This window comes from Lasiosphaeria miniovina (assembly GCF_030549165.1).
Source record: "Lasiosphaeria miniovina strain SMH2392-1A chromosome Unknown B0T26scaffold_3, whole genome shotgun sequence".
NCBI classification, from domain to species: domain Eukaryota; kingdom Fungi; phylum Ascomycota; class Sordariomycetes; order Sordariales; family Lasiosphaeriaceae; genus Lasiosphaeria; species Lasiosphaeria miniovina.
Window position 1 is genome coordinate 5,903,715 of NW_026848222.1, and position 23,982 is coordinate 5,927,696.

The 23,982-nt window shown below is 55.4% G+C and overlaps 10 protein-coding genes across 10 annotated transcripts; 7 read left to right on the plus strand and 3 right to left on the minus strand.

Moving 5' to 3' along the window:
- The first annotated feature begins 16 nt into the window (after positions 1 to 16).
- Positions 17 to 1,592, plus strand: B0T26DRAFT_706259 (uncharacterized protein). The gene is made up of 2 exons (XM_060441797.1): positions 17 to 714; positions 837 to 1,592. The coding sequence occupies exons 1-2, from the start codon at positions 104 to 106 to the stop codon at positions 1,516 to 1,518; spliced, it is 1,293 nt and encodes a 430-aa protein (XP_060299285.1). The 5' UTR covers positions 17 to 103; the 3' UTR covers positions 1,519 to 1,592.
- A 271-nt stretch (positions 1,593 to 1,863) lies between these two features.
- B0T26DRAFT_706261 (uncharacterized protein) lies at positions 1,864 to 2,917 on the plus strand. Its single transcript, XM_060441798.1, has 2 exons — positions 1,864 to 2,810; positions 2,871 to 2,917. The coding sequence occupies exons 1-2, from the start codon at positions 2,573 to 2,575 to the stop codon at positions 2,879 to 2,881; spliced, it is 249 nt and encodes an 82-aa protein (XP_060299286.1). The 5' UTR covers positions 1,864 to 2,572; the 3' UTR covers positions 2,882 to 2,917.
- Positions 2,918 to 4,325: 1,408 nt separating this feature from the next.
- Positions 4,326 to 5,561, minus strand: B0T26DRAFT_773113 (uncharacterized protein; the record flags this gene model as incomplete). The annotated part of the gene is made up of 5 exons (XM_060446568.1): positions 4,326 to 4,703; positions 4,777 to 4,853; positions 4,952 to 5,312; positions 5,343 to 5,430; positions 5,470 to 5,561. The coding sequence occupies 5 exons, from the start codon at positions 5,559 to 5,561 to the stop codon at positions 4,449 to 4,451; spliced, it is 873 nt and encodes a 290-aa protein (XP_060299287.1). The 3' UTR covers positions 4,326 to 4,448.
- A 1,146-nt stretch (positions 5,562 to 6,707) lies between these two features.
- B0T26DRAFT_674944 (uncharacterized protein) lies at positions 6,708 to 7,673 on the minus strand (the record flags this gene model as incomplete). The annotated part of the gene is made up of 5 exons (XM_060439764.1): positions 6,708 to 6,865; positions 6,918 to 7,011; positions 7,085 to 7,181; positions 7,222 to 7,457; positions 7,494 to 7,673. 5 exons carry the CDS (start codon positions 7,671 to 7,673, stop codon positions 6,708 to 6,710), a joined length of 765 nt encoding a protein of 254 aa, XP_060299288.1.
- A 360-nt stretch (positions 7,674 to 8,033) lies between these two features.
- On the plus strand, positions 8,034 to 8,694 carry B0T26DRAFT_644208 (Rhodanese-like domain-containing protein; the record flags this gene model as incomplete). The annotated part of the gene is made up of 3 exons (XM_060437611.1): positions 8,034 to 8,246; positions 8,332 to 8,446; positions 8,510 to 8,694. 3 exons carry the CDS (start codon positions 8,034 to 8,036, stop codon positions 8,692 to 8,694), a joined length of 513 nt encoding a protein of 170 aa, XP_060299289.1.
- Positions 8,695 to 9,514: 820 nt separating this feature from the next.
- Positions 9,515 to 10,652, plus strand: B0T26DRAFT_706269 (uncharacterized protein). The gene is given in 2 exon segments (XM_060441799.1): positions 9,515 to 9,557; positions 9,571 to 10,652. The coding sequence occupies 1 exon segment, from the start codon at positions 9,899 to 9,901 to the stop codon at positions 10,631 to 10,633; it is 735 nt and encodes a 244-aa protein (XP_060299290.1). The 5' UTR covers positions 9,515 to 9,557; positions 9,571 to 9,898; the 3' UTR covers positions 10,634 to 10,652.
- Positions 10,653 to 11,874: 1,222 nt separating this feature from the next.
- B0T26DRAFT_773123 (glycogen debranching enzyme) lies at positions 11,875 to 13,527 on the plus strand. The gene has a single exon (XM_060446569.1). It carries the CDS (start codon positions 12,103 to 12,105, stop codon positions 13,408 to 13,410), a length of 1,308 nt encoding a protein of 435 aa, XP_060299291.1. The 5' UTR covers positions 11,875 to 12,102; the 3' UTR covers positions 13,411 to 13,527.
- A 2,251-nt stretch (positions 13,528 to 15,778) lies between these two features.
- B0T26DRAFT_750643 (uncharacterized protein) lies at positions 15,779 to 16,396 on the plus strand (the record flags this gene model as incomplete). Its single annotated transcript, XM_060445251.1, has 1 exon — positions 15,779 to 16,396. One exon carries the CDS (start codon positions 15,779 to 15,781, stop codon positions 16,394 to 16,396), a length of 618 nt encoding a protein of 205 aa, XP_060299292.1.
- Positions 16,397 to 17,473: 1,077 nt separating this feature from the next.
- B0T26DRAFT_750644 (uncharacterized protein) lies at positions 17,474 to 19,045 on the minus strand (the record flags this gene model as incomplete). Its single annotated transcript, XM_060445252.1, has 8 exons — positions 17,474 to 17,526; positions 17,596 to 17,768; positions 17,878 to 17,963; positions 18,019 to 18,160; positions 18,221 to 18,423; positions 18,498 to 18,734; positions 18,784 to 18,838; positions 18,903 to 19,045. 8 exons carry the CDS (start codon positions 19,043 to 19,045, stop codon positions 17,474 to 17,476), a joined length of 1,092 nt encoding a protein of 363 aa, XP_060299293.1.
- Positions 19,046 to 21,180: 2,135 nt separating this feature from the next.
- On the plus strand, positions 21,181 to 21,543 carry B0T26DRAFT_750645 (uncharacterized protein; the record flags this gene model as incomplete). The annotated part of the gene is made up of 1 exon (XM_060445253.1): positions 21,181 to 21,543. One exon carries the CDS (start codon positions 21,181 to 21,183, stop codon positions 21,541 to 21,543), a length of 363 nt encoding a protein of 120 aa, XP_060299294.1.
- Between the last annotated feature and the right edge of the window lie 2,439 nt (positions 21,544 to 23,982).

The following is a 23,982-nucleotide window of genomic DNA, read 5'->3' on the forward strand; positions in this document are numbered from 1 at the left end:
TAGACTAGAATAGGTACTTATCCAAGGGTAGACGGCCCAGGTAATTGTCTGAAAAATGCACCACACACCGTACTCAAACACAACTTCGCATTGAACAAGAGCTATGAAGATCATTATTATCGGTGCGGGATTTTCCGGCGTCTCGACATATCTTTTGCTGCGTCGGATGTTGCCCCCACCAGAACACACCATCACCCTGTACGACGCCCACGATCCGCGTGCGGTGCGGCTGCGATCTGGCCGGGACGGGCTTGCTTCGCCGGAGGAAGCAACGCGGGACTCGGCTGCTACAGTCGGCAACATCATCTCCTTGGAGCCGCCCGCGGTGCGGCTACTGCGATTTATCGACCACAAGCTCTACGATACGTTCAAGGCACGCAGTTACGTCAACCGTCACTACACCTTGAGGTCGGCCCGCGGCCATACGCTTGCCGTCATCCCCACGGCCGACGGCAAACTTCCTGCCGAGCACACATTGTCATGCCCGCGGTTCGACTCGTGGCAGTGGCTGCATGAGCACGTCGGCTATGATGACTCCGTTTGTTACCGTCGCGCCACCGAGGTTGACCTCGCCCGAGGTCGCCCCGTCGTGCACTTTGCTGACGGGAGTCGGGATGACGCTGACCTCGTTGTCGGCGCCGATGGGGTACGTAGCGTAGTCAAGAAGGCACTGTTCGGCCACGAGGATGAGTCAAGCTATGGGCCAGCTTTCGAGTAAGTCCAATGTCTCCCGATTCAAATCTCGAGAGGAAACAGGCGTTGAGAGGAAACAGGCGTCGAGAGGAAACAGGCGGGAGAATAAAAAGGAGCACACGCTGACGGCAGGCCGGGAACAGAGGCTTCCTAGGTGTCGGCGGCTTCGTAGACATGGACCTGCCGACCTCGGTCACCGACCTTGAGAGCATGGTCTTCACTTTTGGCCCCGCGGGGTCTTTTGGCTACTGCTCGGCCGCGGCGCCAGAGCAGCGGAGGGTAGCCTGGTGGTCCAACTGGGGAAGTCCCAACGCGCCGGCGGGAAACACGGTGTTGGAGGCAAGCACCATCAAGGAGCAGTTGCTAGACCGACATGCCACCTGGCGCGACGCTGCCATCAACGACATCATCCAATGTTCTTCCACAGACCGCGTGTACCCTGTATGGACCACCCCAGACCTACCGCATTGGGGCCAGCGGGGATCCGTCCTCTTGGGGGACGCGGCCCACACTCTCCAGGCCACGAGCGGCTCTGGCGCGAACCAGGCCCTGGAAGACGCCGTGGTTTTCAGCCTGCTGTTATCACACTACATGACAACCAGTGATGGTGCCCGACACGTGCCCCGGGACGTGGCCGACATGGCCAGCAAAGCCCTCTATGAAATCCGCGCTCCTCGTGTCGCCGAGCTAAGGCTTCGCTCCCGCAACCTATATGTCACTAACAAGCGCATCAATAGCGTCGTGCTAGAATATCTGTGGTATCTCTGGATCTTTGTGCAGACCCATGTGTCGTTCGCAAGTAAGTTTTTATCTTTCATGTGCTAAGCTCCGACATCCCCCCAGCTGCTGCTCCAGCCGCTGCTCCTGCTGCTGACACTACACCTTCATCCCGCCAGTCGAGACAGTTTTTGGGTATGGGTTCCGCCCCAAAAAGGCAGCCCAGAATCTTAACACTGAAGAGCTTGTGCGCCAGTACCTGGAGAAGACGAGCCGTTGATGCGAGGCCGAGGCTGAGGCCGACCTCGAGGCCTACCCACCTTACTCGTCAGGCGTCACGGCGGTCAAGATGACTGGAGCGAGATGGATAGGCGCGTTTTTTTTAAAAAAAAAAAATAAAAAAATAAAAAAAAATAAAAAAAAATAAAAAAAATAATAAAAAGAATAAAAATAAAAAAGAAAAAAAAAGAAAGAAAAGAAATTGAGTTAGGGATAGATACTCGACACTAGCTCAAGGGAAAACCCTGCTATAGGTCGGTTATTCATACTCCAGAGCCTCCCAGCCGTCCACAGTACTCGCGGCAGACGTCAGTTCCCCATCGAACCCAATCCTACCATCATCATCCACGCGTCGCAGGCCCTTTCTTAGGACACTTCTACTCATCTAGTCGCCGACCACAATCCAGTCTACTTCACAGTGCTACATCCTAAGGACGAGCGCCATTTTTCCATCTACCAAACCGATAGAAGGAGCAGCATCGTTGGTGTCGTCTTTGTCGTTATCGTCGTGCGTAAGACGTGAGACTGCCGCCGCCGCCTGCCGGCAGCCTGCCACAAGTCACGGCGTCCTCCGCGGGTTGGGCCCGCCGTGGCCGGCCGCCCTTGCAGGTATTTATACTCGGTGAGGGTGGAGAAGAGGTCTTGCTACAAGTCGACGGCTATGGTTGGGAATGTGGCCAAGGTTGGCGATGGGAAAGAAGGCGAAGTGGTCGTCGGAGCTATAAAATTGTTGCAGAACAACAGCGCACTTGTCCCTAGCTCTGGGGGGATGGTTTGTAGCACAATGAATATGTGAAACGAGATGGCGGCAAATTTCCAGGTGTACGAAACATGCTTCCACAAATAAAGGATTAGTGAGTAGGTTCCTCCAAGACCTCGGCCCATGACTGTCAGAAATGATCTAAATGATCTCCAGCTGGAATCAACATCAAGAACTACTATCTCGATGCAGCAGCCTGTCACCTCTATCTACCAAAACCCACCCACAAGAAAAACGATCATACAAGGAGAGAACAGTACCGCCTTTTCTTTAGACGGGAAAAATGAACAACAGCCTAAGAATAGCTCTATAACAGGGCACAAGGGAGGGAGGGGGCTCTTGTCTTCTCAAGATTCGGTCGCTTGGCGTGCCTCGTTAGATAATCAAGTTAGTCGCGATAGTAGGAGAGGAAGTAACTTGCCAGTAACCTAGAACGATCGAATCATCTGAGTTCTATTGAGAATCACGCCATATATCTAGGCAGAGAGAGAGCGGACTGTGGTATGCCCTTTGTTTATTGTTGTGTTGGTGGACGGCGGAGCTTCCGCTGCTGTGACTTTTCCCCAGCTCAGCAGCTCAGTGCAAATGGTTGTCAAGATTGTGTTTGTGAGGCCTCTTGGTAGGTCTATGTTGTTGATTAGACCTCTGACTAATAAATTAGCGCTGGGCCGAGAGCCCTAGAACCCCGTGGCCGTGGATGGCATATTCCACCTGGATTTAGGGCGTTATTTACGCCGTTACCTACTGTAATCCAGCCTAAAGCTTTCTCGTTTTCTCTTCGTGGCAAGCTAACATTTAACTAGCCTAGCCCGCAATCCTGGCTGCTCCTGGACGGCAAGGACAAGGAAACTCTCAAGTCACTAACTGGATCCGCAACGGAGCCTACGACAGACTGGCGCTGTGGCCTAGTTTGAGGAGTTGGGTCTCAACGCTGTCCACGATGTCGAGATGCAGTCGCGCCGGCTCGTGCATCGACTTTTTGCGCGGCACCAACCTCTGCCGTACTCTGCTCTCCGTGGGCGTCGGCCTCGTCAATCCCGGCATTGGCGTCATTGTCGGAGGATCCGCACGACAGCCTCGACCCTGACATTCAGGTAAGCTCGGTTGCTGAAACACTTGCACTAGACACTTGTATCAAACTCTTGTGATGCATGACTGACGATGTATCCAAAGCCTCTACTACCTCGCCAAAACCCCCGAGTAACAGCGCAACCTGATCGTCAAGGTGCTTTTCGCGCTTCGACGATGCCTTTACGCCCGCCGAGGAGGCGAAGCCTTTATAGAAGGCGCCAAGGGCCACTTTATTATAGAGGTGCCCAGCTCATGCTCGCGTTTATCGAGCGCAAGGCGCAGTGAGCTTGGGGGTCTTTCTGCTGGCTAGGGAGGGGATGGATGTTGTCATGATAAATAATGTTGGAATAACGCGCTAGTTAGCTAGAGGTGGTGGTGGAGGCGCAGGGCATGTTCCCTCCATTTAGAAACCCCTTCAACCCCTTGTCATCCTGAAGAAGCAGAAGGACGGCTGGGACGGAGAATTTGATACAGAGAAAGCGACCTACGCCCGAGTTCGCTCATTGCAAGGGGTCGTCATCCCCAAGTTTCTGGGTGAGCTCAGGGTCGATGGCAGCAAAGCGATAGTGTTATCCGACATTGGTGGCGCAAGCTTGGTCTCGTCCGAGGGATGTCTGCTGGAGCTGGCCGACTTCCGTCGTATGCTCTTGCAGGCACTGCTTCTATTGCCCAGTGGGGTGTCTCACATGGCGATTCCAGTCTTGATAACTGTCATGTCGTGGGCGACAAGGCAATGACCCTTGACTTTGAATAGATTAACGAAAACCCCATAACCAAGGAAGAACGCGAGGAGTATATTAGACTGGATGTGAATTCCCTAGCTGATTTCTTCAACAAGAAGCAGTACGCGCTATGGCGCCAGGGTTTCATACAGATAGATGGCGAAGAAACCATGCTATAATCAAGACGGATCATCACCTCAAAACAATCAATTCCAGAACCACCAAGTCTCCCACACGTCGTTGACTCCTGTCGGGTCATTGGGGGTCCTCCACTTCAGACATCTCGTGCGAGGATCTACTATGCGCTCGTAGCTCGCTAGCTGGATAAAGGTCTTGGCCCCATCGTCGTCCCACATTGGCCGGCTGTCAAAGAAGCGACGGTCGACGACCGAGAAGCCCCCGACTGTCAGCCCCTGCACGGCGTACATTCTCTGCAGCCGTCGAAACCCTGTACCAGGAACCTGTACAGCGCGAGCCGTAGCGGCGTGTTGCTGGCCGTGAGCGGAAGCACCGACAATCCACTTTGCAGCTGACCGACGCGATGTCAGATGGCCGCTTGGCTTGGAGCTGGAGGAGGAGCGTGTCGCCATCGAAGCAGTACACGTGCGGCGCTGCATACTTGCAGGCAATCCAAGTAAAAGGCGGGCCTTTAGTTTAGATAACTTTCGGTCGGCGTAAAAGCGGAAAGAGACAAGATAGCCGTACCCACCGAGCTCCTGAGACAGCCTCAGCTGTTCCCTGTTGCCATAAAGATTGCCGTTCTGCCATGTCCTTGGAGCGATAATGTTCCTCTTCATCTCGCCGATTGTGATGACTGTCCTCGCCGTCCCTACGTTATTTTGGACATCGACTGTGTATATGGCGTCCACCATCTCGTCGGCGGCCATCCCGGACGCCGGGTTCCTGGCGTGCGACGGCTGCGTCACCAGCGGGTAGCCGTTCCACTTCGCGAGCACCGCGTTGGATACTTCGGTGTGGAAGAACAGCTCCACGTCGGCCTCCGTGTCCTGGAGCCAGTTCCTCACGTTGGGATGCACCGCCAGTTGTGCGCCCCGCAAAACGTCATCTTCCTACCAACCGAAGAAAGCCGTAAATCTTACCGTATTCCTGCCCGTCGCGTCCGCCGTGGTTTGCCGGAAAAGGTTCTGGGTCGGCTCGAAGTGTTGAGTCCAGGCCTTGTTGGTAGGGCTGCAGATGTGCAAATTGTCGGTAGAGTTGGTCGGCTACTGAGAAATGAGATCAGAGACAGAAATGGAGAAGAGGCTGTAGGCAAAAAGGCACGAGAGATGAAGGAAACAAAACGAGAGAAAAGAAGGCATTATATCACGCGCATTCACAGGGCAACGGAAATGGAGCATTTGGTGCAGGGAGGTAAAGCGTGAATTGTCTGAAAAGGTCTGTCTTTTTGTTTCCTTTGGGAAGGCCAAAAGTCTCTCTTTCATAATTATGAATAGCGGCAAAATCTAGTGGCGAAGAATCAAGTGGCAGCTTCTAGGTCCTTCTTTTGCCCACTAATCCCTATTATCATAACATATTAATAGAACAAACCCCAAAAAGCGGGACATAACAACAGAACAAGAAGAAGCGTGGGAGCCCAGAGTGTATATCACAAGCAAAGATGCAATTTTGCCCGAGAGGCGTCACTTTAACCGAGAGGCGCCTAGTGAATGCACATAGTGCAGTGTACTCAGGGAGGCAGGTGATCGTTAACACAGACGATACGGTGAGGATACAGAAAAAAATGAAACATTCGTCAGCTTGACTATATATAGCTGGTGTTGTGAGCTCAAACTCGAAGAATCAAGCACACAAACATGCCATTTAAAGTGAAGTTACTAACTACTTAATTTAATTGAGCAGAACCCTCTGCTGTGAACTTTGCTTAAATAACCGTGCGAGATGCCAAAAGTCGGAAGGAAGCAAATTCTGAATTTCGTGGTACCTAACAACTACACGTAAGCTATGCAGCCTTGCAGGGCGTCCATAGTTACTGTGCTTAGACGCACTGCTGTCTGCCAGCCCAGACTCGGGCGCGCACACACGAAATGCGCACTTGTGGGACGAGGCCTGCAGGCGCCTTCGAAACAGACGAGCGAAATCACGGGGCACGAGGGCGGCTGCACAGGTCCAAACAACGCCGTTGGCCACTTTTCTCCCTCGAGACCAAAGAGGAATTCGAAAGTCATGGGCTGAGAAACCCCCGGCTTGCTAGAGTACCAGCAACGATGTCAACCAACACTCAGTTAGGTAATTACCTAGCGCTAGTCCAGGTCCTGACGCTATCGATATATGCGGGCATTTTTGGCGACTAGCTAGCGGGGGTGCGCCTAGGGGTTCCCCCAGGCAGGCGTAGCGACGGCCTCATAGAGAGGATGCCTGCACATACGGGCGAGGAGGCGCAAGGGCTCAACACAGCAAGGCTCGCCGCTCAGCGCTCCGCCCCGCCATCACCAGCTACTCGTCCCTCACAGCCAAGCAGGTGTCTCACGTCGCTGTATCACACGCCATAGTGCGAACATGAAGATACTAGCAATCATGTACGCGAGGCCAGCGAATATCCGAGCATAGAGGTACGGCCGCGGGGCGGGTATCTCGCGCAGTCGCAGCCCCATCACCTCGGCCACTGGAGAGATTCAGCAGAACGTTTGCATGACGGGAAAGCGCTTGCCACCTACAAGTTGTGGGGACAACAACAGCAGCCCAAGACAGAGACAGCAGCGACTGGAGGTTTCTGAGGCCGGCGACCTCGACGCAGAGAGGGCCGATAGTCTATAACAGAGCCTGTAAGTGTGATGCCAGGATTTGTGGTGGCCTGCGGAGAAATAATGGCAGAGCAACGCACCATCCAGAAAATGCCGAGGATTGCTCCACGGAGAACAGCAAAGGCAACCGCCAGACCGAACGAGTTGGCCGGAATCCACAGCGCAAAGCATATCACACTGCACAGAAACGTGAGCGCACAGAAACGTAAGCGCACACGCCGTCACGGTCCTCGACCAGCGGTCGCTGACGATGCCGATAACCGGCCGGCCCACCGCCGTGCGGATGTTCAAGAGGCCCACAACATCAGTTGCCTGGCTGCTCGGCAAGCCGACCTGCAGCGCATAGTCGGACAGCGAAAACAGCAGGACAATGTACCAGAACATGCTGACAAACGCCCACAGCAGCAGCAGCACCACCTCCCTGCGCCTCAGCAGCCCGACGTCAAAGCCCAACTGCGTCGGGTTTATATGGCGATTCCTGTCCCTCACAAGTAGCGTGGCCGCGCCATTCGCCGCCATCGTAACCAGCCCCGTGACGCGCAGGCTCCATGCCAAGCCACAACATGAGCCGACAATGACCCAGCCGTAGCCGCCGTCGGGCGGAGGCTCGGCAACGGGGACGTTGGGTTCCAGAGGCTGCTCGGGAACGGATGTGCCGCCGTGGCTCATGCTGGCTGGCTCGCAACTCTGGACGAATTAATTGCTGCAGTGCATGTGGTACTTGATCGCATCGCACCCCAAACTCATCACAACTCCGCCCCAAGATTCGTGAACGGATGTGCCAATGACCTCGCCCACAGGATCGGGACGGACGCTGTGTGTGACCGGCAACCGGACCCCGGTCAAGCCAAGCGCCAATCAAAACGAGGCGGTGACATACTTCCCCCCTTTTGTTCGCTGCGCTGGACCACGCTGGATCTTTAGCTTCATAATATGGCAACCCCTCAGCTGTGCTCTTCGTACCGGTTCTTCCCAGGCGAACACTTCCTACCTTTACTTTTACTCACACCGACTCATCACTCAGCGAGGATGTCTGCACCACAACCCGGCAAACCCGTGGCAAAGCTTAAGACGGCGTCAACACCGCCGTGGTACGCCGCCTACGCCGCCCCCCGGAATGCGCAGCCCGACAGCGTGACGCGCCAAGAGGTCCTGGCGATGCTCAAAGCACAGCTCAGCGACCAAAACAATACCAGCTCCCCGAACTTCATTCTCGTTGATCTTCGACGCGTTGACCACGAGGTAATTAGTTACTGTCTCCTGATCATGCCTCACCGCCTCCCTCTGATCGTCAGTACTGTCAACCTTGACACTGACAACCTACCAGGGCGGCACGATCCGCGGATCCGTCAACCTGCCCGCGCAGACTCTCTACCCGGCCATTCCGACGCTGTACTCCGTCCTGCGCGCCGCCAGCGTGCGAAAGGTCATCTGGTACTGCTGTATGTGACCGTCCTCTCTTCCCAGTCACAGTACACAGTACGTAACTAACCGAACGGCGACAGCTTCCTCGCGCGGCCGCGGAACCCGTGCGGCGGGCTGGTTTGACGACTACCTCTGCGACCAGGATGACAGTGGGATGGAAAGCCTAGTCCTAGTGGGTGGGATCAAGGAATGGGTGGGTGCGGGGACCGAATACACGCAGTGTATGGATGAATATGACGCGGCGGCGTGGTTGGAGAGCTCGTAACCCCCATTCGTCATATCGTCCTTGATACAAACGTGCCTCAACGTGAGACGCTGCGGTACCGGATTTAAGCCTACATCGGCTGAGTATCAATCCCTCCAACGCAGATCGTATTCTAGTTTGTTGACCGTGTTAGTTACTTCAGCACCGAGTGTCAGGGGAATATGACGAGCAGCCAGAGTCTAAAGTTAGTAGCCTGAGTCATCTACCATTCGCCTTTTTATCATTGGATTTTCGGTAATTAGGCTTTGAAGTGTTGAATACCTAAAACCTCAGCCTAGAAAGTAAAAATTAGCCTGCAGAATTGAATCCGGTGCCGTAGCGTGTCACTTTAAGATGGAGTACATCTCCAGGACGCAATAGTGAGTAAACAAGCTGGAACAGGGGTACCTGAACTTGCGCCTCTGTGACTTCGGAATGGTAGGTTGCCCAGGTGAAGGTAAGATCAACGCCAGTCGTACAGCAGGTGCTTTTTGGCACAACTGCCAAGCCACCAGCTCCGATAAGTAATCATCCATGTGCTCTTTCAGCCTCACGCCTTGGACGTCCCGGTATCAGGTGTTCAAAACCCGAGAGAAGCTCCGGGCGAGCAAGACTCTACTGCGCCAAGCTAGGTACGGTTGTTGGAGTTGCAAGACACCTGGAATCATTTGTCGGAAGCCGAAATATGTCCGCACTGTCGCAGCTGCCTAAATCGTGAGGGCCGACAAAACTGATTATTTCCAATTCAGCAAACAACCGTGGTGAGCCACAGGGAGCCTTGCTTGAGCCCAGAATCCGTCAATGCCGGCCAAACGTGACGCATGAACAAACAACTGAGGTGGTTACCTGAGCCCGCGGATGGTACCACCGAGTACGAGCCTGCTCAAACTTGGATGCCAAACTTGGATGCCAAACTTGGATGCAAAACTTGTGTGCCAAACTTGGGTGCCAAACTTGGATGCCAACTTGGATGCACAAACCGCGTAACGTCCCACGCCTCCCCTTTGTAATCACGGCCCGGGTTTAAGACGGCGAGCCAAGACTCTCGTCGGATCCTGTTCCTCGGCGATTTTGCAAAATTTTCGACGCCTTGCTGCCCGGAGTTGCTGGACAGGGCCCGGCAGCCCAAAAGCTGACACGGGTCGCGGAAATAGGCGGTGCCGCGGTCAGGCGCGGTTTGCTGCATTCGGGCCTGCCTTGGCGCTCCTTCGTATTCCGGCATTTAATGCAGGAAACAAAGATAAAAAAAGAACGGAAACGTGCAGGATGGCTTGTTTGTCTCCCAGCCACGACCGCGGGTTTTGATGCGTGCTTCGAGCATGGAAGGTCGGGATCGTCTTACAGCCATGTCAGGACTGCAGTTGCGGGAATCCGATCTCGGCTTCCCGATTTCCCCGAAGCTGGCCGCAGCCTCGGCCCTCTCAAACCCGCTGCCCCTCCTCCAAAATTCCCCTCTCCCACGCTTGGGCGGCCCAGGTTGGGCGGGCCCAAAGGCGGTTGCGCCGCCTGGACGAGACGGGCGCCCCGTTTCCAATGGCGCCTGGTCGTCCAATCCGGGACGGGCCAGGTGATCGGCCCGGGAAGCGTTCCCGGCGGGGAAAGAGGGAATCCCGCCTACAAAGTGCTCTCGATGCACCCCTCAACGATCAATTATGTGTTCCGGTCGCACGTCGGGTACCCATCCCAGAGTCCCCAGCCAACGAAGCACGAAACGCACGAGCGCGTCCAGCGAGCGCGCCCGGCGAGCATTGACTCGAAATTAAAAGAGAGGTGGCCTCGACGGCTCCACCTGCCACAGGAGGGTGTGTTGTGTCGCTTGGCTCACTCGCCAACTCGTCGAAGCCAACCCCAACTCGCAATAGTGGGATGGCGAGGGAATGGCGGCGGATCAGGAAGGAGCAAAGGGAAGCAAACAGGACTCGGGGGAGGAGCAAAGGCAGGGAGGGAACAGCGTGGCTAAAGTAGTTTATTTGCTGCTGTTCTTGCTCGTCTGATGCAAAGACGCGGGTGCGCGGAGCTGCTAGTTCTCTCACTAGTAACCTTGCTAGCAGTTTTGGCGCTGCTGTTGGCCGCGGTCTCCCGTTGCGCGTGGGTGGCAGGCGCGCGCGGGTTGGGTGTCCGGGGAAGCCCGGATCTCGTTGGCGATCGTCGCGCTGGAATCCCGCTGGAATAGGGCAGAGCCCAGCGTCCACTGACGGGAGTCCAACGAGAATCCCGCAGAACAGGGGTCTCCCGTCGTTGGGTGTTGCTGTTGGGGGCCTCGCCCCCCTATAATGCACATCATGCATCGACCCTGGTGTGGCAGCCCCAAGGACCGCTCCCGTTTTCTGGGACATCGACCCGAGCGAAGAGCGACTGCCTTCCGTGTTGAGACAATTGCGCTGATGACTAGATTCGCGGTTGGTCCTACCAGCGGCCTACACCGCGCATGCACGACACCCGCCCTCAAAGCCCCCTCCCCTCCCCGGAGAGCTCCGCGCATTGAAGAATCAGCAGTCTCCACTCCCGACTCCGAGAGAGCCAACAGCATGCTGTGTTAAGTTAGCGTCGCTGCCCCCCCCCCCCCCCGCAGCGTTCCGGCAGCAGCAGCGCCCGGGGCGGGTGCATCTCCCGTGAATAAGGTGTCTGTGCTGCCAAAAGATGACACCATCAGGATCGCCCGCAATCCAAGCCCTGCCTTGTGTGCCTGCCCTGCGTGCCTGCCCTGTGTGCCTGCCCTGCGAACCCTGCCCGCGCCTGCCTGCAATGCCCGCAATGCGCCCCTGCGCAAACCGCAGCGTCCAGTCCCGGCCTCGAGGGTGCTTGCCTGGTTGCTCTGCTTGCCCAACCAACCAACGAGGGAACAAGCCAACAGTCCAACAAACACTTTTCCCAACACCTAGTGGAGAGCCGCGCACGGCATGCGACGGGATTCAATGCGGCAGAGCAAGCAGACGCGAGATAAGCCAGCGACGAAAGGCCCAATCACCACTGCAGCCGCCGAAACAAGGAGCGCCAATCGGCCTGGTCCAGTATCGCCTCCTGAGCCCGGCTGCCCTGTTTCTTACGCACGGCGTGGGGTTGCGCCGCGCCATCTGCCTGAGGTGCCCCTTGGCCTGGCCCTGCCCTACCTGGCCCCATTCGCGGCCTCGCCTCGCTGACTGGCTGCGTGATAATTCAGAAACCAGCTTCTCGTCACACAGCAGTCTAATGCACGTGAGCCTGTTCTGACACCCAAGTCCAAGAGCCCAAACACGACCAGACCACACGAGTGCAAAGACGGACGGCTTGGAGTTGGATTTGGATTTGGATATAATTTGACGGCACATCTCGGCCACCACCTTCGCTGTTGCCCCTTTTCTTTACTCTACTCGACCACTCGCAGAACCCTTCTTGTTTGATTCAGCCCAGCCCACTGCGTGCAATTGCATCCCTCACCAAAAAAAAAAAATGCCTCCTCCAGACAACAAGTTCGTGGCCAAGGCCAAGGCCATCCTCGAAGCCAACGACCGCAACGGCTACACGGTGCCCACGCACCGGCTGTACCCCTTCCAGTGGAACTGGGACTCGGCCTTTGTGGCCATGGGCTTTGCACAGTTCGACGTCGACCGCGCCTTCCGCGAGCTGGAGCGCCTCGTCGAGGGCCAGTGGGCCGACGGCATGATCCCCCACATCGTCTTCCACGACCTCAGCGGCGCCGACAGCTACTACCCCGGCCCCGCCGTCTGGGGCACCTCGCACACCGTCGCCACCTCGGGCATCACCCAGCCCCCGGTCTTCGCCATCGCCCTGCGCGCCGTGCACGACGCCGCCGCCGCGGTTGACCCGGCCGCCGCCAATGCCCGCACCCTGCCGCTCTACGAGGCCGCCCTCAAGTGGCAGCGGTGGTGGTACGCCGCGCGGGACCCCGAGAACACGGGGCTCGTCGCCCTCCTGCACCCGTGGGAGAGCGGCAGCGACAACTCGCCCGCCTGGGACATTGCCTTGGCGCGCGTGCCCACCACCACCATCAAGCCCGTCGTGCGCAAGGACACCAACCACGTGGCCGCCGCCATGCGCCCGCACGACCAGGACTACGCCCGCTTCATCCACCTGGTCGAGACGTACGCTGATGCCGGCTGGGACCCTGCGCAGCAGTGGGCCACGGCGCCCTTCAAGATCGCCGAAATCCAGACCACGGCCATCCTGCTCAAGGCCGGCGAGGACCTCGCGCGCTTCGCCGCCGACTTTGGCCGCGCGTCCGACGCCGCCGACTTGGCAGCGCTCAACGCCCGCACGCGCGCCGCGCTGCTCGCCCAGTGGCGGCCGGCGCTCAACCGCTTCGTGTCGCGCGACCTCGTGTCGGGCGCCGACGTCGACGCGTCGACGCACGCCGGCTTCGTCCCCGTGCTGGCGCTCGACCTCGACGCGCCCGTCGCGCGCGCCATGGTCGCCGAGATGGCGCGCTGGTCCGCCGGCAAGCTCGGCGGGCTGCCGACCACGGAGCCCGGCACGCCCATCTGGGAGCCCAAGCGCTACTGGCGCGGCCCCGTGTGGGCCGTCATCAACTGGCTGCTGATCAACGGCCTGCACCGCAACGCCCACCCCGCCTTCGCCGACCAGCTGCGCGAGGCCACCCTCGCCGTCATCGAGACCACCGCCGGGTTCGCTGAGTACTTCGACCCCGACACGGGCGAGGGCTGTGGCGGCGGGGACTTTTCGTGGACCGCCGCCGCGTACCTCTGCCTCCGTGGCGTCGACAGGGGCGATGGGTCATGAGTGGGTTGCTGGGGGGAAGGGAGTGGGGGTGCCGGATGGGCTGCCCAGTCCGGATTCGTCTAGGTATCCATCTATTTAATGATTTTCCTTTTGCATTGCTTTGCACTGCTTGCTCGACCATCCGGCCATGGTTCGGCGTTTACGTGTCGTGGTTGAGTTCAGGTTGATTTCGTGCGCAGTGCTAATTAGGAGGGGATGGGCAAGGCACCCGGTTGGGGCATGGGTTCATCTGCATTATCTCATCCGCTCGTCTGCTCTGAGTGACTGCAGATCAGGAGACCATGACAAGGGGGACACATCTCGGGCGGGATCTCGGACCGAGCGGCGTATTCTGGAGCTGAGCTGCATTGACTTTGGAGTTGAAACAGTCGTGGTGAGGTTAAAGAGCGAGGCGCAATGGAAGGGAGCTAGCAGCAATGACTGATGATATATCGCCGCGACCTCAGAGATATGAGAAGATGCTCTGTTCTTTTGGGGTGTATTAACTAGCTGCTTTTGTTGGGGTTGCATTGCCTAGCTCTATTTCACGCTACATTGATCTCGCGCGCGGAACAATAACCAGAAGCGCGTCTTCAACTACAATAAAACCAGCTTATTCAAATGTTCTCTGCAAATTCAAGTCCAAGAAATATAGCGAGAACTTGTCCCGCCAGGAACATGGAAACCTTTGCAATTGTCAATCTTGCCGTTCTTAGCCCTCCAACGTCTACCATCTTCTCAGAGGCGGCAGGCAACAGACAGTCCGATGTTTGGACTTCGTACTGGGTCCGGCCCGAAAATCGCGACACTGGTTCCCAAGTTTTCGGCTCATCACTAGCTGCCTGGGCTAGGATTGGTACCGGGGCTGGGGTCGAGCTGGCAGATGATGGTGACGATAGAGAGGGTTCCATTGACTGGTCTTGATCTTCTGTCATCTGGCGTAAGATTAGTGAGCGCCGCTGGCGTAAGATTAGTGAGCGCCGCTGTGCCCGTGCTATCAGGCTACCCTCACCATCCATATCCATACTATCGGCGTCATCCAAAACCAGGGAGTCGTCTAGATCTGGTGTAGACCTAGTGGTTCCTGGACGTTTAAAATCCAGTCTAGCCATCCCCTGGATGCCTTCCTTTTGTGCCCTCCTTTTGTGCCCTCCTTTTGTAAGGGTTTCGCTGTTGAACTCTGCCTGATTTTGGGGCGAATATATCATTTGGCAGCCGGGGTTCTGGGTTCGCTTGGCTCGGAGCAGCTCGACCGTCTTCCGTGGGATTGCAAATGCACCAAAGTCGTCGGCACTGCACTGGGTAGAGGGCCCTGGAGGGGCGTGTGGCACAGCATCGGCGGTTCTCTTGAGGTGGTCAATAAAGACATGGGCTTTTACCAGGCCGTGGTGCTTCCCATCCACTAGCCGGCGCGCTAAATTCCCTTCAGATTCGGTGAAGAGGCCGGCCAATTTGAGGAGGTCCCCTGCACGAGACGCATCGAGGTGACGAGGTCAGAGGCATCGAAGCTGGAGAAACGATGCCCACGTGGTCTTAGATCCTGATAATTGACCGCCGGCCCTGATTTTGCCAAGCTTTCTGTCCTCGATTTCCATGTCGTCTACTGCCTGGTACCAGGAGGCTACGTCTGTCGGGAGGGTGTTTGACATGATTAATAATACCGTCGTGCCGGCGTAGCAGGGCTCGAGATTCGTTTGAGGGTAGCAAGTAGAGACTCGGGGGTCTAGTGTTATATTATCCAGGCGATAAAGAGAAGATTGCTAGTGGTGGGAAGTCAATGAACGGATGTGGCAAAATCCGATTTTGGGCCAGTCGAGAAAATTAGGCAACAGGCGGGCTTGAGTAGGTGCTTCGTTACTGCCTGAACAGAGGCGCTGAGATGGCGTCAGGGTCGCTGTTCAAGTAGACAGTTCTGTCCCAAACGACCTGGCACTTTACAAGTCAGATGCGATTAGACCCCTCGGAAATCGCCAAGGCGAGGTATCTTCATCTTCAGTATTTTCAATGCTCAGGGTCCAAGTATTCAATAGTAAGAATACTATATTTCATAATTAATTATCTCTTAATTATATAGACTAGATATGAAATTAAATTAAAGAGATGATAATAAAGACCTTTTTAGCTTCTTAGTAGGTGAGATACTTAAGTACCTAGGTACCTTACCTTGTGTTCATAAAATGTCATGTTAGCAACCTAATGCCCCTTCCCTTTCTGGTATTTATGGTCCATGCTGAGCACGAGAGTCGACCCACTGATACCGTGGGTACAAACTCGTTTTTACACTCCGCGTCGACTGCCCCCAAACCCATTCCAACACCTCCAAACACACATCACCGCTCGGGAATCAAAAAATCATTCGAGTAGCCCATCCACCTCATATCACATCACCATGTCCTCAATCCCGTCTCGTGACGATAACGGCACGAAGCCGCCCTTCCCATTCTTTCCAGGTCTCAACCATCTCAAGAGAAACTGGTCGGACCTTGTGGAGGGCAACATCGAGCAATTCCCAATTGATTCCGGCATCCTCACGACGCGCAACATCTACCCACAATCGGCTGCCGATGCGCCAGACTGGCTGCCTTCGCCGCAAGATATCGGACCGTTGATTGCGCATGTCAAGAATATCATCCCGCCAGCGGAGCGAATCCATCGTCGCGACAGCGACCACTTCACCAGGCCCCATCAGCTCACCGACAGTGTCAGAAAGCACTTGAGCCCCATACCCAGATCGGCTCTTAACTGGCACCACCATCTAGCCACATGTGCCCAGGCAGTACGGAAACATGCAGAGCCGTACTCGGACGCGAGCGCCGCCTACCAACGAGAGCTAGACTACTCCAATACCATAGAGGAATACCTTGCCGCTGGCGAAGAGGATGCCTTGGGTACATGGTGGAAGTGGCGCGCCGAGCTCATGATTGAGATTGGCGACTTCCTAGGCTGTGTCATTACGCATTACGAAACCGAGCGCATTGACAGCAACACAATGCTATTAGTCGGATAAGGGCCTTATTCTCCCTTATATTCAAACAGACTGGCGCTTATCGCGCACGCTACGATCCCGATCCATGGTCGACTCCCATTGCCGTGAGTACTCCATCCCTAGTCTCCCATCTTTCTCCCTCCCGCGAAAGCTAACCGGTAATCATCCTGGTGCAGCCGCTAGTCATATCCTTCTTCGGAGACAGAGTCCGTGTCATCCAAGCATATGTTGTTCCACCCACGGCTGTCGTATCGGATTCAGCACATTGGAATCAGGACATTGGATTTTATGGGATATAGTTGGAATTCGAGGTTGGAGTCATGTTTGGCGCGGCTTTCTTTTGAAGAGTCCTTTCTTTCCCATATCTTCTAGACGGGTCGTCACGGGGGATATGTTTTAGGATCCCCTTTTCTTCCTATGTCTTTTAGCCACCGGCAATAGAATGGCCGGGCAACATAGATGGGTCACTGCTGCACGATCTGAGGTGCGCTTTCTTGCGGAATACAAGTCAAGGGCTAAAGGCTGGATTACTGGAATGGACATTTGGAGTAGGAGCCAAAACCGGCGTTTGTATACCTTTAATCCGTACAGGTTAGCCTCTTCAGAATTTCTAGTTGCTCTTAGCAACTATCTTGCTAGTGATCACACCAATCAATATTAACATGCACACGATACATCATTGGCCCTTGTATATTGTGAGAGAAAGGCTTCGCGAATGTCACCATAGATAGACAAGCGCTATAAATCCCCCCGAACCGATGCTTTTCGGAACCGCCTTTGCTTCATCGGCGTTACATTTCAAAAACAGCTGCATGCCTACCTAGGTACGTACCCTCGAAGGGATAGCCAGAGAACTAACCCAGCGGAGCAGGACATACTCAGAGTCAGTAACTAGAGAACGAATTCTCTTGCTGACACAGTAAGGACCCCCACGGGACAGAGAGTCTACACACAGATACTCGAGCAGTAGTAACTACGTAGTATGGCTCTCTCGGGCTAGAACTATGACAACAACAAACGAAGAAAAGAGATCAAGCGCTATCTCACACTTCAAATCATCCAACTCGGTATCATGCGGAACAAAACAAGCGCCCCCTCTCACGCGCTCATGCCCGGCATGTCCATGCCCTGTCCAGGGAGGCGGTCGAGCCCTAATTAGTGAAACACACCATTAGCAAATTTCATCAACAAAGAGGAGGGGCGAGAAGGGAACAACTCACAGCCGTCCGTGTTCTCCTTGACGGCCGTCTTGACCGTGCACTTGTTCGCCGCGCCAAACGCCTGCGCCTTGAGCGCGCTGCACGTCGCCCCGAAGCAGCTCTTGTCCATGGCCTGCTGCAGCACGTCGTCCTTCCACCCGAACACGTAGTCGCCGTGCTGGCCAAAGCCCGTGCTATTCGACCAGGGTTAGTTATTTAGTGCGTGGGTGGATCGTTTCTTGTCTTTTGGAGTGGGGGTCGGGGGTTTGTTTTGGGAGAAAGGGGTGGGAAAGGGCCGCCTACGTGTCGCCGTGGCTCAGCACCAGCGGCTGCGAGCCGTCCGCGGGCCAGTCGGCCTTGTTGTTGAACGCGCGCGTGTCCCAGACAATCTGCCACAGTCAGCACGTCATCCATCCACGGGTGGCCTGCAAGAGTACTACACACCTCAAAGTGGATCTGCGGAATCTTGACGGGGTGCGACGCCGGGCACTTGCCGTTGGTGACGGCAAACGACGCCGGGCCGCCCGTCGGCGCCGCCACGTGGTCGATGTGGTTCGCGCTGTCGAGGTTCTTGCCGTCCCAGCAGCTGTGCACGCACATGAAACAGTCAGCAGCTTCTCTCAAACCTCCGGGTTGTGCAGCTTACAGCGGGAAGATGACGCTCGACCGGATACCGCCCGGGCACGGGGTCGACGGGAAGCCCTCGCTGTCTATCTTGGGGTCCATGCACGGCGACATGGTGTTGCCGCCAAAGTTGGGCCCCGTAAAGCACCGGTAGCAGCTCTGCATGTTCTTGCCGAGGCCCGCCGACTTGCGCCGATTCGGGTCGCCCGAGAACATGCGGAATCCCTGCGAGTGTGTAAGCGGTCTGTTCTCACGTGGTACGTGATAACAACGTGTAGAAAACAGGCTTATCGACTCACCGGCTTAAAGGCCGTCACCTGCTTGGGCCCCGGGGCCGTGTAGTAGACGGTCAGGCCGCCGTTGGCGTCGCCGATCTGGGCGTTGGCCATCTGCGGCACGCGCTTGTAGCTGCCGTTGCGGGCGCGGAAGTAGACGTTGGCGGTCCAGTAGTTGGACAGGTCCTCGGAGAAGGTGCAAGTCGTGCAGCTGGCCACCTTGGAGATGTCCGTGACCGCCATGGTCGCGTTGAAGGCGTTCTGGGTCGTGGTTAGTGACAGTAAGTGTGAGAGGGACAGAAATACGCACTCCGCCAACGACCTGGTGGACGTGCGGCGACGGGACCTGGCCGGGGTCGACGAGGCTGGCAGCAGTCAGTCAGTCAGTCAGTCTTGGTCTTGTACATCCCTACACGCGACTTTGCTCACGGATCAATTCGGTCGATGACGGCCTGCGCACAGCCGAAGCGCAGCATGGCTCCGCCGCCGCCGCCGCCGCCGCCGCCGCCACCAAAACCCTGCGGAGCCGCCTGAACGGCCGCCGCGAACGCGAGGAGACCCAGAGAGTGCATTTTGCGGCTGTTGCAAACCGGAGCTGGTGGTACGTGATGGACTCTGGAGCAGTACGCCGAGTGACGAGAATCAAAATACGCCAGTAGAACAAAAAGGGGGAAGACGCGGGAGGTGGACCCAGGCGGGCCGGATCCAGCCTTTTACATGCCCCCAGAAAACCAGACTTTCCCCAGGAAATCTCCCCAGAAACCTGTCTGCGCGACCCCATGCGCGGCTCATCCTGATGATGTGGAAATAAATGCCGAGCGGTTCCGCGGCTGTTGGGGGGGAGGTGAGCGACAGCAGCAAGCATGGTAAGCAATATCGCCAAGATTTAGCCAAGCCTATCAGGGCTGGGGCGCGGAATTGATTTGCTCTCGCGCCCCTATTTTGCCAAAACCGCGGCACACGCACACGCACACACACAGACACACACACTTCTCGATCGGTTTGCGGAGGGCATGGTCATAAATAATTTACAGTTGACATTTATAGCATCTGGTGCTGTGGATGGGGGCCCTGCAACTGCCGGCGGAACTGGTTTCTTGAGCGACGCATCGGAGACTGGCGATATTGCGGCCGTATAGTTATGGTATTGACTGTGGTCCGGGGTGTTGCTTGTTTGTTTGCCAGTCGGGAAGGATATCGGCAAGGCGCGTTTGCGTCATTCGGGTCCTTCGCTCTTTTGCGAGTAAATAGCTTAAGGGCTGTCGAGAGGCTGCGCCGAGTGCCCTCGCAGGTCAGTCGGCACTCGGCAGGCGCTATATGAAATTCGGAGCGGTTGCCTTTTTATCATGCCCATTTATATCTACAAGCATTGTGGTATTAATTCCCTTGGTACCGCTTCTTGAACTAAGTAAGGGCCCACATTTCCTTGTAGCCGTATTCTGGCCCACCTTTACCTCGCTTTCTAGTTCCAATTGGCTGATTTGAAAAACACCAGATCGATCTTATCGATCTTATCGGTCTTACGGGTCTGTCTCCGCAAACTGAGCGGGAAAGGCCAATAAATAAAGTAGGAATGGAGAAAACTGTGGACCTAAACTTGGTCCAATTGTGTTATTTTTAAGCATAAGCGGTAGTTCGACTTTCTTCGATCTCCAACCTCGCTCGTCGGCAAGCTGCACGCGGCTTCACAAGTCATAATTACCTCAGTTACCGCGATGTGGCTCCGTGGTGTTAACAATTTACATTGAGCTCTATTATGTATTAAGCTCCTACGATTACCTAAATGCGTCCATTTAATATTTGTACACGGTTTAAAAGTCGATGCTCGGAGCATCTGACGACGTAAGATCAACCAACAATTGACATCGGTGAAAACGACAACATGTAAAAGAATAAAAAAACAATAAAAGAAAGAGTCTCTACTCGAATTCTGAAGCGACCCCGACCGTAACATAACAACCTTACACACCCTAAAGCCAGGTGGTGAACACGGTTATTTCAGAGTCAGTCAGAACTTCTCAGCCTCTAGTCACGACGTCAGCTTCAGTTCAGACGACTCGTGGCGTTATTCTGCCCCTTTCGGCCGCCACGTGCAGAGCGACATTTTGTTTGTACCTTGACGTCATGACCAGGGTAGCGGGCGCCGGGCGACGGGCGGGGACCCCCGAATGTGGAACGCGGACATTGCTAACGCGGACATTGCTAACGCGGACATTGCTAACGCGTCTGTGTTTGCGTATCAAATACCTAATTAGCCCAGACCAACCTGTCAGCCCACGAGCTAAACTCTGAACTACACCCGCGCGACCTCTCCGGTATCTGGCGCAATATCTCCAGCCCTGTGTAGAGTTAAAGAGGTAACGCAATGCCGCCGAGGTCCAATATCCGATTGCCGCTCGGCACGGGGTACGAACGCGAATGCGAACGCGAACACTAACGCCAACCCCGACGCGGGCAGTCGCGTTGGCGACGGCGCCATCCTCTTGGTGTGTATACCGAACCCGTACATCCCACACGTACACCCTAAACACCGCCCAGGTAGCGCACAACACTAATCTGCCCCAGTCCTGCGAGACGTACGACACGTCCACGTCGCCCGACGGCCGCTCGTGACTGCCGCTGGACTCGACTCCGCGCGCTCCGCCGCGACCCGTCGCAGGCAGTGGCCACAGCTCTCCGGCCCCGGTCGAGGCTGAGTATTCGCGGGATGGCCTCCGCGTGCGGCCGACGCTCAGCTCTCCTCCTAGCTCCATCCCCGGCTCTAGCTCGGCTCCACGAGCTGTCGCAGGCGGTGGCTACAGATCCACCCCCCACCACCACCTCCAGCTCGATTCCGCGGGTGCTCGGCTCGGCCCCTCCACGACCCTCGGGCAGCGGCGGCGGGATCGACGACGACTTCTGTCTGTGCATCCTACTCGATGGCGGCGCGCAGGAGTGCGTGCTCGCCCCCGACGGCAAGCCGCTGGCGATTTTCAGGCAGCTCGGCCACACGCCCAATTTTAGGATTCGCAGGAAGGAGAGCGCCGCTACGTTGGATCTTTTCGTTCTTGAGCCGGGGGCGAGGCCTTGAGAGGCTGTGCGTGCATTGCATGGCCGAGGTTGTTGTTGTCTTTGTTCGAATCTCCACTTCTGCAGGTAAAGGGTCGGGGTTCATTTTGCATGAGGGTAACGTTACCCTATTCTCCTGCACTGCGTGTCGTTGACGTCTATTGCCTTTATCGTTGTCAGAAAGAACTCGAACCCAAATATCTAGTTCCGTTTTTGACGTAATTACAATGCGTGGCTATATGTGTAGGCAGCCCAGACCAGACGGAGAGGAGGTTTCAGTAGATAGGATCATCCAAGACACGAGAGACGATGTAGCTAGATGAGTAGGACCAATCGCACAACCCAAAACAGAATTAACCTAAGTAATTCGGCCCCTAATTATTTAGTAATTTCTAGTCGTTAACACACTAGCTCCACGCTGACCAGAATACGGCCCTGCACCTTCAATAACGACAGGGTAGAGAGGAGAGAAAACCTAAGCAGTCAAAAGGGAGGATATAATTATCGGGTCTCAGTCTACTTTCGAATTTTCTTAACAGCCAGCCTTTCGCGCAGATAATCAACCAACCACATCCCCGACTTATAGGCTTTGATCACATCTTTAACTCGTCTTATTCATCACTAGCTAGCCTTTGGGCACCGACACAAACGAGGACTCGCAGAGCAAAGACAGAACCTACGGCGCAAATGTGAATGGTTTCCCGTTCCTAGTTAGGTAGTTAGTTGGAGATGGAGGCGATGTTGCCATATCCACCTAAACACAGGTGCCTTGAATTTAGCTGTCTATAGTTTTGGAGATCCGAGGGATCCTAGAACCACGCAAAGCCAATTACGCCGGCCCAGACCCACTGTTGCGTGTCTTGTAAACAAATACCGAGTCTCCTCAGCCAAGATCGCCGCAGTGCTTGGGTGAGACGGGGGCGCTAACGCGATGCCGTTTGTAGCCCGCTGCCAGCTGTTTACGTTGCAACGGGCGCGTCGTATTCGCCACTCCTGGCTAAATTGTCCGTAAACCATTCTAGTTAGTCTGGCTCCCTGCCCAGGCTTCTAGCAACCTCCACAAGGGGGCTGGCTGCCTTTCCTCCCCACTTCACAACGACACAAAGAATCAACCTTTGAGTTTCATAAAGAATGGGTTTAGTCGAAAGAGCGGCGTGGCCTAAGTTAGGGTAAATGCGGCAGCAAGTTGGGGGCTAAATTAATTGCGAGTTGGGGGCTAAAGCAGTTGCGAGCAAAGATGCCAACTCTTCACTTGTGGCACTTACGTGGTTGTGCTCTCTTTCGCAAAATTCTTTTCCCTAAGCTGGGCTTCTTCAAATTTCTAGTCTATGACGTCTTTGTATCACGATTAGCCGATGCGTTGAGCCTAATGGAGAATGATTATCTGCCCAGTGAATCCAAAGACTAAGCAGTAATTACCTAGTCGTCCCTGATTGTTGAGTTTGGCACGCACTATGATATAATGCAACATTAGAAGGAGCGAGGTCACGGCCAGCAGGAACAAGAACATCTGAAACTCGCGATAATAACTCTATAGTAGCAACAGTAAAGAAGAACAAGTTCTGCTCCGAGTGGGTTAATCTGTGAAGCCGCGTTTGAACTTTATAGAACTATGCGTAGTCTTTTATTATCACCGTATACACTCCTGAACTACAACAGTTGTCCTGAAATAATTAGCTGCCAAGCATCTATTACTGCCCTCCTTGACCTTGCCGCGCATCATGCTAACCCCACCCCTTTTGGGGGTGATCCCTGAATTATTGTGGGTGCAGTACCGTAGAAGAGGATGGTATCGTAGAAACAGAATTAGCTTTTTTGCTGTCTCAGGATATGCCCCTCTTCAACGCCAGGCCGAGTTTCAGTTATCCGCGTCACAACCGCCTCGGTACCTCAAGGCCGCTCCGCCAAAGTGACAAACTCGACACGAGCCGTTAGCCTGGGCTGATCACGGTTCATGATTATTATCTGATGCCCACAGCGTCTTGTGCAAAGCTTGGATTTCTTGGCACCCCGTCTTTCCCGGCTTGGGTAAGGGCAAATTCCATTTTGAAGTCTGTTTTTTTTGCAGAATACGAGAAGCACAGCCACGCATTGAACTCACAGTTTCTCTAATTTATTTGACCATATCATGACTATGCTTTCCACAGTCAAACTGTCAAAATAATGGACCAACAATACTCCTTGCCAACACCGAACGCACACACCACCAGCAACGACGCACAGCCAAGCCGCCGCCTTTCCGAGTTTTGCTCCCGGGTCTGAACGGCGAGCGAGCGAGGAAAAACCTTGCCCCGCCAGCACCACGCCACCCGCAGCCCAAGTGATTTGCGAGTGGGCCTCGATTCCCGCGAAGAGCGTACAGCAGTGGGCCATCGTCTCCATCCACCCACGCATGTGATCAGCGCGCGGGAACGGTGGAACCTGGAGAGGAGACGGGCGACAGGCGACGCGCAGTGACGCT